Source organism: Bactrocera tryoni, chromosome 1 (genome assembly GCF_016617805.1).
Source record: "Bactrocera tryoni isolate S06 chromosome 1, CSIRO_BtryS06_freeze2, whole genome shotgun sequence".
Classification (NCBI taxonomy): domain Eukaryota; kingdom Metazoa; phylum Arthropoda; class Insecta; order Diptera; family Tephritidae; genus Bactrocera; species Bactrocera tryoni.
Window position 1 is genome coordinate 3926166 of NC_052499.1, and position 15367 is coordinate 3941532.

A 15367-nucleotide genomic window follows, 5' to 3' on the forward strand; every position below is an offset into this window, starting at 1 on the left:
TTGACCTTTGCTTCAAAATAGACCTCAATTTCGCCGATCTTCCCTTCATTTGACGAAAATTTTTTCCCAGCGAGCATTCTTTTGAGAACTGAGAACACGAAATCGGCGCTGAGGGCCAGTTCTGGAGAATACGGTGGATGCGGAAGCAATTCCAAGCCCAATTTATGGATTTTCGCCATCGTTTTCACTGACTTGCGACACGGCGCATTGGCTTGGTGAAACAGCACTTTCTTTTTCTTCAAATGCGTCCGTTTTTCGGCGATTTCGTCCTTCAAAAGGTCCAATAACGCTATGTACTTAATAGTCGCTTTTGATGGTCTTTCCTTTTTCAAGGTAGTCTATAAAAATTATTCCATGAGTGTCCTAAAATATAGACGCCATGACTGGCCAGCTGACTGTTGCGTTTTTCTACGCTTTGGAGCGGGTTCTCCGTGTGCAGTCCACTGTCTATTGGAGTTCGAAGTGAAATGATGGAGCCAAGTTTCATCTATTGTCACATAACGACGCAAAAACTCGGCTTTGGTACGCTTGGACATCTCCAAACACTGCTCCGAATCATCAACTCGTTGTTTTTTTTAGCAAAAGTGAGCTTGCATGGCACCCACTTTGCACAGAGCTTTCTTTTACCCAAATATTCCTGGATCATATGATCTAGACGCTCAGTTGTTGTCTTTAGATTGCCTGAAATCTCGAACAATATCACTTTGCGGTCATCCAAAATTATTGTGTGGTCGGTAACAACCTTTTTTGGTCGTCCAAACTTAGCACTCCAATTCTTGATGGTTGATTTTCCGCTCTTTATGTCGGTGTAGCGCACCTCAGGAACAATGCGTTTTTTTTTAAGCCAACAAATGGCAAAAATTTTACCAAAAATATAGATTTTTTGTTCAAAGTCTAGGAAAAAATTACAATTTTAATTTTTTTATTTTCTTTTTAGTTTTACATGAACCAATAATAAGTTATGCCATCCACGTCGAGAGCACATTTTGTGGGAGACACCCAGGGAGATGAGGTCTCAACGGCTGAATTTTCGACATTTTTTTTATCAAAATTTCAGGACACATGGTTCAAATATGACCTTTGACATTCCATATTATATTTTTGAAATATATGATTGCTTGCATTAAAAAAATCGTAAAAATACCTTTTCTTTGGTTCCTCTGAAACCCACTTAACCCCTTAACTTAATTTTAAATAATATCAAAATTTTTACATGAATTAACCTATTTTATTTATACATAAAAATTGGAAGAAACTATCCGAAAAAAATATATATTTTTTGTTCATACTTCGATATGTTAGCAAGCGAGTCACTGCAGCAGTGGAGGACATTTCTTTAAGCACCTATGGTAAGTAGGTAGGTAGGTAGGAGTGCAGCCCTGTTGTCTATCGGGCTCAATTAGCACTTGATGTGCCATTTTGATGCACTATTCGTAGAACCTTCTGTATCTGTTATCACGTTTCACCTTCTCTCTCCAACCAGCACCTATGACTCGAAAAATAATTAATTATTTTCTTCAAAAAGACTGCATATTCTTGAAATATGTTTTAATACACCCGTCATATTTTAAAATAAATTATACAGTGGTTTTTTTTTCATCTCAAAAATCGCCTTTTAGCCTAGAAAGCCACAACTTTGCAATTTTTCTGTGCACAGCTGTAGGTGCTATTTTATTGCGTTTTACTGACATCTTCTTAAAGCAGAAAGCGTGCTGATTGTTGTTATTTTTTCACCATATTTGCATGTGTGCTGTCATGCAAAATCAAAAATGCAAGTCATCTTTAAGCAACTCCAACTGATAAGCATCATATTTCTATATACATATGTATATGTATGTTTGTATGCTTTACATTAAAAATACCAATACACTTGTTGCTTTCATTGCGATTGCTGTTAAAAATTCACTAATTACGATGACTATTAAATGTCAAAGATTATATTTTGAGACATTTGTTGACAACCCTAAATGAAGATGACAAAAGCAAAACACGGATAAGATTCTTAGACACAAAACAAAGTTACTACATGCTTTCATTTTAGATTATGATAGAGCTTACATCAAGTTCTTTCTACTAAACACATCGCCAAAAATTTAAAATCGATAACAATTTAGATGAAAACTTGCCGAATTTTCAAAGATACAAGCGCCTAACCCAGAATAATCATTAGCTGTAAACTATAGGGCCATAAAAACCCTCAGCAGCAATGTTAGGCTTTAGAATGCTATGAAGGATTCAAGTCACAAACATTAGTTAGAGTAAGAATTTATCAAAAGATGAAATGAAAATATCGATAGCAGTAAATACAGCTAAAATGAGTCAACTGACCGAATTGTAAGCCAAATATTTGTGCAGACAACTTAAAAGTGGTAAAATAAACTGGCAAGTCATCCGAGTGAAGCAACGACACGATATACAATACATTGTGACAAAAAAAGCATCCGGAACATGTAATTAAATTCTCCGTGTAAATGATATTTGAAAAAAAATATATATTTTGCTAAGTTGGTCGGACAGTCCTGAATTACTATGCCAAGTATAAGCGCGATTTGCCAACCAGTTTGTTTACAGCAACTGCTTAAGGCGGTACGCCTCAGTAGTGCATGGCGATTTTTACAATGAATAAAAATATCGAATAAAGAATTCTCAGAGAAGTCTCAAATTTTGTATTTATAACCAAATTTCGTTGGAAGACTTATGGTGATTGAAAAACACAAGCCTAGTACAAAGACTTCAAAGACGGTCGAGAGATCATTGAAGACATGCCTCGTTCTGGAGGACCTTCGACCTCTTCAACTGCTGATAATATTAAAAAAGTAAAGGATATGGTGCTTGAAAATCGTCAAGAAAGCGTTTGAGAGACGGCAAGAGAGCTCGATATCTCTCGAGAGTCCGTTCGAATGATTTTGGTGGATATTTTGGGTATGAAACGCGTTCTTACCCGTCTCGTTCCGATGAAGCTGAATTTGTTTCAAAAAGTACTGTAAACAGGTCTCTTTGGACATACTTGATCGTGCAAATTCCGATCCCACATTCAGAAAATATCGAAATTGAAACCGTTTTGGCCGATCGAAGAGATAAAACAAAATTCGCTGACGGAGCTGAATGCCACCTCAAAAGGACTGGAAAAATCGTTGGCAATAGTGTATTCCATCAGGTAGTAATCCCCACTTAAAGGCTACAAAATAAATTATGACGAATCCGGGTACTTTTCTGTCACAATATATATCTATATAAAAACGTATAATTCAATATTTATAAATTAAAGCTAGTGTTAAACTTTAAAAAAATTTAGCTGATAACGTTAACAGGGTATTCACACGGCAACAATTTCGCAATTTATCTGGTAATTTGTAACGTTTCTGGGACTAACAGCTGACAGCTTTTGTGAAGATACCTTATCAAATAAAAAAATTTTCTATAACAGGTATTTATGTTGTATGGCAGCTATATGCCGGCGGATCTGAAACAAAAGCATATTATTGAAGAGAAAGGGTCAATTTTAGATCTGCATTCCAAAAACTGAAGGACTAGCTCGCGTATATACAGACGGACATGGCTAAACCGATTCAGTTCAACACGCTCATCATTTATATATAAATACTTTAACTGGTCACCTTTCTTCTGCGAGTTTCAAACTTAATATACTCTATTGAGTGTATTTATAAACATTCAAATTGTTGTCGCCTTACCACGTGCTGTGCTGTGAATACCCCTATTGCATTTTTAAGATATCTCTTAGAGACAAGCTATAAAACGCCATTGCCGACAACATAAGATTTCAATGAGTAAGCGCAACATTTAAAACAGTGGCACCCGTAAGAAAGTGTATATAAAAATATGTTTCTGTTGCTCTTAACTACCGCCTGTGCGCTTGCGATATTTTACATCAAATGGACCTACACATATTGGCAACGCAAGGGCTTCCCTTATCACGAGCCGAAGATACCTTTTGGTGTGCTAGAGGCCGTACGTAGACGTAAAGCTTCCTTGGGCACTGCCATCTACGATGTTTATCGCAGTAACAAGGATAAAGTGTTGGGCATTTATCTAATTACACGACCAGCATTGCTGATACGCGATGCGCAGCTAGCGAGGGATATATTGTCGAAGGACTTTGAAAGCTTTCACGATCGTGGCATACATGTAGACGATGAGGAGGATCCGCAATCAAGGGGTGGCATTTTCTTTCTTAAAGGACGAGATTGGAGGAGTCTGCGCATAAAGCTGGCGCCCTCATTTACAACGGGAAAATTGAAGGGCATGTTTGACCAGATCGATGATGTAGGCGATAGAATGGTGAACTTTCTGAACATGCAGCTAACTGACAACGGTGTTAAAGAGTTTGAAATGAAGCATGTAATGGGCACGTGAGTTACTCACATAGTTGTATATTTGGGATTTTTGGCAGTTTTTGCAATAATTTTAGAAAGAAAAATAATGAATTCTAGTAAGTTGCAACGGCATTTTTTCAAAATAAATGCATAACTATACATACATATTTCAGCTATGCTATAGACATCATTGCATCGGTGATTTTCGGACTGGATGTGAACAGCTTCGTTGAGCCAAGCAATGAAATACTAAATGTGAGCCGAAAAGTCAACGAACCCACTTTGGGCAGTGTGGTGCGCGGCACGTGCCAGTTTCTATATCCCAGGTAGGAAGAGAGAGAAGTGTGCTTAATAAGAATGTATGCGTAGAGGCTCGAATCGTTATCTATGTATAACTTGATAACGTTGAAAAATTTAACAGATTTCTTATCATTAACAGTCTTATAGATTTAAGTTTGCAAAAAGGCTTTTTAATAATTCCTTAAATATTATTAAGTGAGATTAACATCGGAGAAGCTAGTTCATGATTGCTGAATGATTGAAACAAAACGATTTTAATATCGATAACAAGTGCGCTTCGTGGCGTTAAATGTCTATTACTATGTTCGGACCGACATTGAAAACATTTTGAAAACACATTTGTATGTTGTGGAATCTAAGCCGTTCGGACCGACAATGTGTGTTTTCGATGAGTTTTCACTGACAACTATCAATAGCCGCATTCTCCTGCTCTTGCAAGATTGCACGATGACACAAAATGCAAAAATCCTATATCGAAAAAGGCAAGGCCAAGAGAGCAGAATCTAGTGATATATGACGGCACGAAAATAAACATGGGTTTTGGTCTGACATATTTTACAGCCATTGCAAATAATTTTCTGCGTGTGTTTGTTGTTGTGCCGTTGCACTAAGAGGAAAATTCTGCAATTTCTGCACAGGGCAAGGTTTTGCAAGAGCAAGAGAATCTCCCTAATATGAGAATATCAAGTGACAGCTGTATTTGTATATGGAATGTAAACAAATGTCAAGTGACAATTTAGGGCCGGCAAAATATGTCTTCCAAAAACATCGATTAAACTAGAGCAGGCACCGATTATAACGAGTGGAATGTTAGTTTTCAAGTAGTTTTCAGCGAAAACTGTGTTTTCATTTGACAGATTTTATATGGACGAAAACACAAGTTTTCGTGCGAAAACCAGTTTTTCCCACGAAAACATGTTTTGGTTGTCGGTCCAGACATAGTATATGTCTTAGAATAGTTGAGAGAAATAATACCCTCTCTGCTCGTAAACTACAGTTCAATAAAATTCATTTCATATGGAATTCATTTTTTTGTAACAAAATGAAAGATATGCGGTTTCCTAACTTATTTCTCTCCATAGTTTGGAAAAACTCTTCATACGTTTGGGTTGGCGTGAAGAGGCGCCCAATATGATGAGAAAAATCGTTAAGCGTACTATAGAAATGCGCGAGGAGCAAAATATTTCACGCAAGGATATGCTTCAATTGCTTATGCAACTGCGCAACAAAGGTCAAATTAGCGTTGATGACAACGATTGGTCGGCAAAAGCGACTGACAAAGGTAAGTTTCCACAGCCGAAAGTTTTTATGATAACTTCATTTCGCCCCCTTTCCACAGTTGTGCCGAAACCCATGTCCATTGAAATAATTGCCACCAATTTATTTCTGTTCTACGTGGCCGGTTATGAAACGACTGCCTCTATCGCCTCGTTTACGGCCTTCGAATTGGCACAATCGCCGATTGCAATGGCGAAAGCACAGCGTGATGTAAGGGTGGCACTCGCGAAACACGATAACGAATTCACATACGTAGCAGTACAGGATATGAAATATCTGGATCTCTGCATAATGGGTAAAAATTAATTAAATCCCCAGAAATAAATATTTTTATACATTTAAAGTGATTTCTTGTTTTGCAGAAACTATACGGAAATATCCCGGACTACCGATACTTAATCGTCAATGCACACGGGACTACCCGCTGCCAGATAGTGATTTGGTGATCAAGTGTGGTACACCGATTATTATTTCGCTGCTGGGTATACATCGTGATGAAAAATACTTTCCAGATCCCATGCTTTGGCAGCCAGAAAGATTTTTAAATGGAAAATATGAGCCCGCCGCTTATATGCCATTCGGCGCAGGTCCCCGACATTGCATCGGTAAACCAAATAAGCATTATTTATAACTTTTTGAAATAATATTTATTATTTTTCACTTTTCAACAGCCCAACGTTTGGGTCGCATAATCGTAAAAGTCGCTTTAGCGAAATTGCTGCTCAACTTTAATGTTGAATTGAATTCTGAGCGAAAAGAAATCGAAATCGCTAATTTTGGTGTGCCGATTATGGCCAAAGGTGGCATAAATGTACGGTTATCGAAGCGAAATCCGACGCAAGGCGAATAATAAATCGAAGCTGTTGGAAAATTATCAATATCAATACTAGCTACTTAGTTACAAATGATTGCGCAACCTTTTACATAAATCACGAGAAATAAAGCGTTGCCGACAATTCAAAAACATTGGATAAATAATTATGGGGCGAGAACGTCTCACTATTCCGTGTGCATTATGTTTGTATTCTTCATAATCTATAAGTATGCATACATATACTATATCGTTTTGCAAACTGAATCCGTGCTGCCAGACTTTTATTTATTAAACGAGTTTTCGGGTTGTGTTGTTGTCATTTCTAAAAGTTTTGTTATATTATTATACTGTTATTTTTGAGAAAACAAGGAAACTTCAAATTTAATGGGAAATGTTGATTATCATTCGAAAGAACATTCTTTGGCATTTATTTTTTGAAGATTATCTCTTCCAAATGCTGGCCGCGCCTACGTCTCTAATTTTTGTTGACTCGTTTGAGCATTTTGACTGGTAACTGGCGAAAGACTTTGCTTCAAGGACTGAATCAAAGTGGAATTGTCCGCATACTTTAAATATCCCCGCAAGAAAAGTGTGACGATGTGAGATCACACGATCTTGGTGGCCATTCGACCGGCTCAAAACGTGAAATTATCTGCTCGCCGAAGTGTTCTCTCAGTAAATCCATTGGCGCCATCTTGAAACCAAATGTCGCTGAGATTACGAACTTCAATTTCAGGCATCTAAAAGCCGGTTATCATGACATTTTTACCGGCATCATTTTTGGAGAAATATGTCAGGCTGATTCCACCGGTCCACAAGCCAAACCAAATCGTTGCTTTTTCGGGATGAAATGGCAGCTATTGAATCTCTTCAGGTTGCTGTTCGTTCCAAATGCGGCAATTTTGCTTGTTTACTTACTCTCATCACTGAACAAAATTTGGCACAAAAACGTCGGATCTTTTTGGAACTTCTCAAGAGCTCATAGAGCGACTTCAGTTCATGCACAAACTGTATTTTGTACACTTTCAATTTAAGATCTCGTTTCATACGTCAGTCCGAGTTGCTGCGAACGACGCCGAATTAACGGTCTACGTGCACACTGTTATATTTTCTTCACACGTGGTCTATTTCGTCGAATATTATCCAATAATGAATGCTTATGGTGTTGTCTTCCAGTAGACCGATTATGTTGACCATAAGTTGAGCGAAGCGCGCGAAACCCATTACAGAATTTTCGTAATAAAGTTGAACAATTTTCATGATAAAATACAATGATACTGAACAAAAATAAAATGCCAGTTTGACACGACTGCCGCGTGATATGTCAAAAATTGAAAAAAGTAACTTTACTTGGATCACCCGTTATATCCAAAATATACCTAAAGCAACAAAACCACTGTAGACCAGTGTTATTATCCGTTAAGGGTCGGGAACAGTTTGGATACTTGGATTTTAATACTCATCTCAGCTCTTTGTCTACTTTTTTTAAGCTTGAGAAACGATGTTGCATCGTGTGTCTAGTTATGTGCGTAGCATGGTTTTTTATAACGCTCGTGGTCGTGCCCATCTTTCGCTGTTATTTGCATACTCAACAGCATTTCGCACCATGGAAATTGCGCTGCAAAATTTTGTACTACCTTGTAGTTTTTTCCACAAGAAATTTATTTTTGGATTACTTCATGTGGCCTATTTCATCAAAATCAAATAATATTGCAGCCTAAATCGTCCACAAGGCAGTTCAAGAGACTTTTGCGTGACTAAGCAGATTTCAAACGCGAGCAAATAATATACTACTTACATACAGAAATAGATGTCGGCGTAGATTTGCAACTGCACTCCTACTATTTGACTAATACATACATACAATACATATGTAAAATGCTGAATAATTTATAAAATGAAGATAACAAACATAGGAAATACGCTAAAACAAAAATTGAAAACAATCAAAATATTATAATTAGAAAAGATATTGATAACGGCATTGAGTGTATTCACGTGGATGGAAAGACCAAATATATTGGGTAGTCGAAAAAGTCTTTTCGTATTTTGTCAATAGATGTCGTTGCAGTCGTATATCTCCAGTGCTACCAATCACATTGTGTCATACCATATAGTGTTGGAAAGGTGAGATTTTAAGCTTCATTTAACCAAAAAATAAAAAAAAATCGGGAAAATTGAAAAAAAGTTACAGCTGTTCAAAAATGAGTGAAAATAATGAAGAAATTCGCTATATTTTGAAATTTGATATAAAAAGGAAGAACGCACGCCACCAATAAAATTTGTGAAGTTTACGGAGACGATGTTGTATCAGTTCGTGTAGCACAACAATGTTTCGCTAGCTTCCGTTCTGGAAATTTCGATTTACACTGATGGAATAATGTCTCTAGCGAAAAAATGGCAAAAAGTGGTCGACCAAAATGGTACATATTTGTTTATTTATTTATTATTATAAATATAAAAAAGTTGAAATTTAATTAGAAATACGAAAGACTTTTTCGACTTCCTAATTTATAAACCTTCTACCAATTGGTACCAGTTAGTAATAACAATTTTAATGTGGCCACTGAACATCAGCTGATTTATGATCATGTACTCAAAAAGTTTTCGTTGTTGAAACGTTTGTAGGTTTGAAAACTTTTGAATTTTTTATCGTTAATGCGATCATTCCTCCGCGCAGTGTTGTTTTTTGGCGTTTTAGCATGGAATATTAACGATGTTTTTAAGGAGCTCATCTAATGTGAAATTAAAAACATAAAAACACAACGTAAAACATATTTCAGTGGCTTCTACCTTTGAAAATAAAACAAAAGTAAATATTAAATCGATATCACAAACAGTTTTTGAATGACAGCCTTCTAAAGTCTAGCAGCTTAGTTCAAATAAGTTCATCAGTTTATTTTTAAACGCGCTTTTCTCAAAATTATATTTTTCAAATTTGCTCAAGGGGTTACATGGGTTTGCGGGTTTCAAAGAAAGTTTTTTTTTTTATTGTCTTATTAAATTCTACAACACCTCTAGAATATTGTCCTAAGTTTTCAAGTTGATCCGAGTAATAGTTTCGGAGATACAGCCTTGAGAACGTGTGCACTCGGGGCTAGCTAGGCTAAGTGCGCTATCTTTAAATGCGTTTTTCTCGAAACTTTTTGATGACGGTTGGCAAGATTTCTTGAGAACTTCTCAACCGATGTTCATGAAATTTTGAACAGGTCTTTGAGATAAAATTCTTAAAGACTTGGACGAATAATTTTTTTTCGATTACAACTATTTGAAAAAACAAAATATCGCGAAATTTTCACTCAAATTTTAATTTTTTTTATAAAAATGTCTGCTAAAAATTCAATTTTCAGTTTTTTTTTCCTTCGTCCAAGTGCTAAGTTAAGGTTTTAACTAAAACATGTATTTTTTCATGAGGTGATCCTCTAAGGAGTTATCCTGCCAAAGCTGGCGCATCTTTTTCCAAGGAGTCACCGGAAATGGCGTCGCAATGACCGAGTTTAAATTATTTTTTTCTAATTCTAATAAAAATTTAATTTTTTATATGAGAAAAAAAATGTTGAAAAAATGTTTTTTACCCGAGGAAGCCCAAGTAACCCCTTAAGACCTTATGCGCATCTAAGAACATTCGTTCTATTAGGAACTCAATTTGAAACGCTTTAAACTACAATCAAGACTGTAATATAGGAATACCGCTACTTAATATATGTATACAGATATGTACAAAGAGATTAAAATATTTCCTTATCAACAGCTATAAAAGGAAACAACAAAATGTTATAATTTCAGTGCCCTCATCGCGTTTTACATTAGCTGTTGCGGCAAATTTGTTTTGTATCGAAAAATGTTTTTATTACTGCTAATAGCCGTTTGTACACTCTCGTTTATTTACGTTAAATGGATTTACACATTTTGGAAACGCAAAGGCTTTCCTTACCTTGAGCCAAAAATACCATTCGCAGTGTTAGATCCAGTCTTTAAACGTGAAGCAGCATTGGGCACTGCTATTTTCGATGTTTATCGCAGAACAAAGGATAAAGTGTTGGGCATTTATCTAATTACGCGACCCGTTTTGTTAATACGCGATGCGCAATTGGCGAGAGATATATTGACGAAACATTTCGAAAGTTTTCACGATCGTGGCATACATGTAGATGATGAAGATGATCCGCAATTGAGTGGTGGCTTGTTCAATCTTAAAGGACAGAAGTGGAAGAGTTTGCGAGTGACAATGACACCGTTATTTACGTCGGGAAAATTAAAGGCTATGTTTGAAACCGTCGAGGAAGTGGGTGATAGAATGGTCAACTATGTGAATGCGCAGCTACCTGACGTTGGCTCAAAAGAATTGGAATTGCGACATGTCATGAGCACGTGAGTGAATAAATTGTAATTTTGAGCATGTGCTTCAACATTTCGTTAGTTTTGAAGTGTGAACGTCACCTTGCACTAATACAGTTCGAAAAAGTGCAGTAATGCATTTTCACTTTAATATATTCATTTTTCAGCTTTGCTATAGACATCATTGCTTCGGTGTTTCTGGGTTTAGAGGTGAACAGCTTTGAAGAACCAAATAATCCCATATTGAAAATAAGAGACAAATTGAACGAGCCAACGTTCGGCAGTGTGGTGCGCGGTACAGTTCAATTGCTATTTCCCAGGTGAGAATTTTTCCTCAATCAATATAATTTTTTTAATATTAAAATATTTATTTTAAACGGGAATTAATTTATAACATAATGTGCAAAGTGTCATGCTATCAGTTAAGTAGTAAATTATTTCATTAAGGCGATTTTAACTTGGCGCACTTAAATACAAGTAGCGGAGATAAGATTTTGTTTATTATTGTTTTCATTTCTGAGACTTGTAGTAGGTGATAGAGTGCACTTTGTCTACCAGAAAAAAGGTTTTATTTTATTGGCGATGAAGATCAGTTAATGTGCTATGAGCAAAAAATAGTAAGAGTTTGTTTATAATTTTAAAAATCGTGATTTATTCTTCTAAATCTCTGTCGTACCTCTCAAAGTAATCCATCTTGAGCCCCAATACACTCGTGCCAACGTTTTTTCCAATTCTCGGAACAGTTGTTAAAGTCCTGGTCATGAAAGCATTGTTTCACAGACGTTAGGCCAACAACTGAGTAATCTTAGAAACACTCGTGCTTTCACGTCATCTATCAATATGGTTTTCACTGATCCTTCCGATATTCCAAGGATGGCAGTAATATATCCGTCTGTTAATCGTCGATTCTCAAGCACCAATTACTTTATTTTATTGACGTGCTGATCGTCAATTGATGTTGATATTCTTATAAAATTGAAATTTTTACAACTCATAAATTGTTTTTTTTTTTTATGTCACTAACCATAGTTTGGAAAAGCTCTTCATACGTTTGGGTTGGCGCGAAAAGGCACCCGAAATGATGAGAGAAATTGTTAGGCGGACTATAGAAATGCGCGAGGAGCAGAATATTACACGAAAAGATATGCTTCAACTGCTCATGCAACTGCGCAATAAAGGTCAAGTCAACGACAATGATAACGATTGGTCTGCAAAAGCGACTGACAAAGGTACATAAATACATGTTTTATTTACTGAGCCTAGCCATACTGTATTTGCGCACTCGCCTTCTATATTTACAGATGCAGCGAAGCACATGTCAATTGAAACCATTGCGTCCAATTTGTTGCTTTTCTATGCGGCTGGCTATGAAACAACGGCGGCCACCATTTCGTTCACCGCCTTTGAATTAGCGCAATATCCAGAAGCGCTGGAAAAGGCACAGCGTGACGTGAGAGATGCGATTGAAAGGCATGACAATAAGTTTACTTACGAATCGGTACAAGATATGAAATATCTAGATCTCTGCATAACGGGTTAGATTTAATTAAAGATTTTTGAAGACATTTTAAGTAATTATAGTGAATTTTTTGTAGAATCTACACGCAAATACCCTGGACTGCCCATTCTCAATCGGCAGTGCACGAAGGACTATCAACTACCTGATAGTGATTTGGTAATCAAAAATGGTACACCAGTTATTATTCCGTTATTGGGTTTTCATCGTGATGAAAAATATTTCCCGGACGCTATGCGTTGGGATCCAGATCGGATTTTAAATAAACATTACGATCCCGTCGCTTTTATGCCATTCGGCGAAGGACCCAGACATTGCATCGGTAATTCAATAGTTTTTTCACGGGTCTATGAATTTTTTATTTAATAAAATAATACTTGCATACTTTAAACAGCACAACGTATGGGCAGGGTTAATGCAAAAGTCGCCTTGGCGAAGTTGTTGCTCAACTTTAATATCGAATTAAATCCTGTGCGAAAGGAAATCGAAATCGCTAACTTTGGTATTCCAATTATGGCCAAAGGCGGCATAAATGTACGATTATCGAAGCGAAATAGAGATACACAATGAGAATATATTTAATTTGCTTGAGATTGGTTTAACATATTTAATATCTTAAAAGACTATACAAAAAATTATAATAAATAAATTTGATAATATAAAATGATAATTGTGGTAGTAAATTATAATAAATCTGAAGGAAAAATTTGAGACTGATGTGCTAAGAGGTCTGTAGGATATTTGAATTCAATCCCTACACCCCTTGACTGCAATACAAAAAATAATAGGTATTAGAACATTTTTACTATCATTTTTGTTTTTAGCAACTCAGAATTAGAATGAAACAGTCTTTAACCTCACAGTCGCAAATTGACTGTAAATTAGAGTAAGCACTGATGTGAAACGGTGTGGTAAAACTATTTGGCTGATTGCTAGCAAAAGTGAAATCACGCGTAAAGTGGCACCTGTGTCAATATAAATTGAAGAAAAATAATCAAGTTCTAGAGAGAATTTATAACGCCTTAAGAACAGCATTAATATCTAAGGAATAGTAGAGCACCGAAGCTATAATACCCTACACATGTGCATTTCTTTTGGCAGAAAAGAGTATACAAAGATCTTTATCGTGCTTTTGATCATTTTGTATAGCATCTGTAGTGGTCCGACATGAAAAATTTCTTCGTAGATTGTACCGATGCCGACGTAAAATCAGAAAGTTTTTTATACAAGGACGAGATGTTGATCAACCAATTTGTATGACTATAGTGGTCCGATCTAAAGCATTTCTTCGGATATTATACCGTTGTATTGGACAATAATCTATGCGAAATATACCAAACCCACGATAACTTCCGTAGAATTAAATACACACATCTGAAGGCTTTTTTGAAGATTGTTTTGGACAACAATCTATGCGAAATACACCATACCCATGTTAACTTTCGTACTATGAAACACACAATAATTGGCTTCACTTCAGACATCACTGATGATTGTCTATTTATGTTATTGAATGCGAATGGAATGCACCTTAAAAATCGATAAATATAAGTTGGTTAATCGACAAAGAAAAACAGCTGTTTCCATGCAAATTTTGATTCACAACACAAATATGAATTATTTGCCAATCGTAAATACTTAAATAAGGATGTATGTGCTAATTCGAAATCTTTAACTTATATTTTAATACTTGAGCTATTTCACACACCTCACGCCCATTTAAGTAACCGTATGAATAAGCTTACACCGGCATATCGCTAGGAGGTACGCAGCAAACTTTCAAAAGTTCAGTTAAATAGTGTGGTCTGCTTGCATATATTATATACTTTTAGCAAACGTTTGGATCGAAAATATGATCATAAGAACAAAAATACAAATGAGTTTCACTTACCTTATCACGAAGATTGTTCAATTTATTGCAATGATTTTCCTCGCTATTGCAAACGCACTCAATACAAACACAAACACTTTTTTCGCTGCGACGACGATTTAGTTAACTTTACCGGCGCTCTTACGTGTGTTAAAGCGAGATGACTGCTGGTGGTTGCATTTGTTTGTTTTTATTTTCATAAGCTATACAACAGAACCGTCAAAATAATTCTTATGCAAAATGTAGACATTTAATAATGATCATCCAATTCAACTGTAAATGGACACGTTTTTATGCAAGAACATTTAGTATATTTCTCACTGAAACAAAAACTATTCGCACCAAGTCAAATATATACGATATGGTTAGAATCGTACGAGATATTCAATTGCAATTAACAGCTAACAGCGACGTCAACACCGACAGCGACGCGACGACGGATACACAGACGGCCTTTGCAACTATGACTATGAAGACGAGCTACCAATCGAGTGCACTTTTTCACAACACGTTTATGGTCTCAAATAATATTAACTGCACTTGCACTGTGTCAAAATATTGAAATTCTATTGATTTTGTTAGATTTGTGAGTATTTTACGCGCATATATACGCAAAATTTCACCAGAAAGTCGCTATTTTCGCGGACGCAACGAAACGAGACGACGTCGATAGGAAAGTTCGCCCAGAGCTGCCAAATTTTGTAACACATGTAAAACCAACATGCCAACAAATAATGACAATGACTTTAAAAATAATCGATAAGAAGTATTTATCGCTCTGATTGGAAAGAAATTAACAAATTTTTTCCACATAAACGAAATAAAACTCAAAAGTAGAATTTTCATAAAATCATCCGAAGATGCTAGATTTAGAAATTATCACATAAAGGCCACTAATATTTATTTCGTTAATTACA

At 36.0% G+C, this 15367-nt stretch overlaps 3 protein-coding genes across 3 annotated transcripts in view; 2 read left to right on the forward strand and 1 right to left on the reverse strand.

Annotated features, from left to right (window-relative positions):
• LOC120766888 (protein roadkill) overlaps nucleotides 1-15116 on the reverse strand; it is a 170442-nt gene extending 155326 nt beyond the window's left edge. The window contains exon 1 of the mRNA XM_040092638.1: nucleotides 14472-15116. The gene's annotated coding sequence lies outside the window, so the exon portion shown is untranslated. The remainder of the gene's footprint in view (nucleotides 1-14471) is intronic.
• Nucleotides 3841-6882, forward strand: LOC120766890 (probable cytochrome P450 6d5). The gene is made up of 6 exons (XM_040092640.1): nucleotides 3841-4370; nucleotides 4508-4660; nucleotides 5717-5916; nucleotides 5974-6207; nucleotides 6275-6517; nucleotides 6584-6882. Exons 1-6 carry the CDS (start codon nucleotides 3841-3843, stop codon nucleotides 6760-6762), a joined length of 1539 nt encoding a protein of 512 aa, XP_039948574.1. The 3' UTR covers nucleotides 6763-6882.
• On the forward strand, nucleotides 10526-13217 carry LOC120766889 (probable cytochrome P450 6d5). Its single transcript, XM_040092639.1, has 6 exons — nucleotides 10526-11097; nucleotides 11232-11384; nucleotides 12094-12293; nucleotides 12366-12599; nucleotides 12660-12902; nucleotides 12975-13217. The coding sequence occupies exons 1-6, from the start codon at nucleotides 10568-10570 to the stop codon at nucleotides 13148-13150; spliced, it is 1536 nt and encodes a 511-aa protein (XP_039948573.1). The 5' UTR covers nucleotides 10526-10567; the 3' UTR covers nucleotides 13151-13217.
• Nucleotides 15117-15367: the final 251 nt, after the last annotated feature.

Excerpts from the sequence above, each read along its gene's own strand:
- LOC120766890 (XM_040092640.1), top strand. The coding sequence starts at position 3,841 with ATGTTTCTGTTGCTCTTAACTACCGCCTGTGCGCTTGCGATATTTTAC. Across the intron at positions 6,208-6,274 it reads TCTGGATCTCTGCATAATGG|AAACTATACGGAAATATCCC; the intron begins GTAAAAATTAAT and ends CTTGTTTTGCAG. Across the intron at positions 6,518-6,583 it reads AGGTCCCCGACATTGCATCG|CCCAACGTTTGGGTCGCATA; the intron begins GTAAACCAAATA and ends ACTTTTCAACAG.
- LOC120766889 (XM_040092639.1), top strand. The coding sequence starts at position 10,568 with ATGTTTTTATTACTGCTAATAGCCGTTTGTACACTCTCGTTTATTTAC. Across the intron at positions 11,385-12,093 it reads GTTCAATTGCTATTTCCCAG|TTTGGAAAAGCTCTTCATAC; the intron begins GTGAGAATTTTT and ends CACTAACCATAG. Across the intron at positions 12,903-12,974 it reads AGGACCCAGACATTGCATCG|CACAACGTATGGGCAGGGTT; the intron begins GTAATTCAATAG and ends TACTTTAAACAG.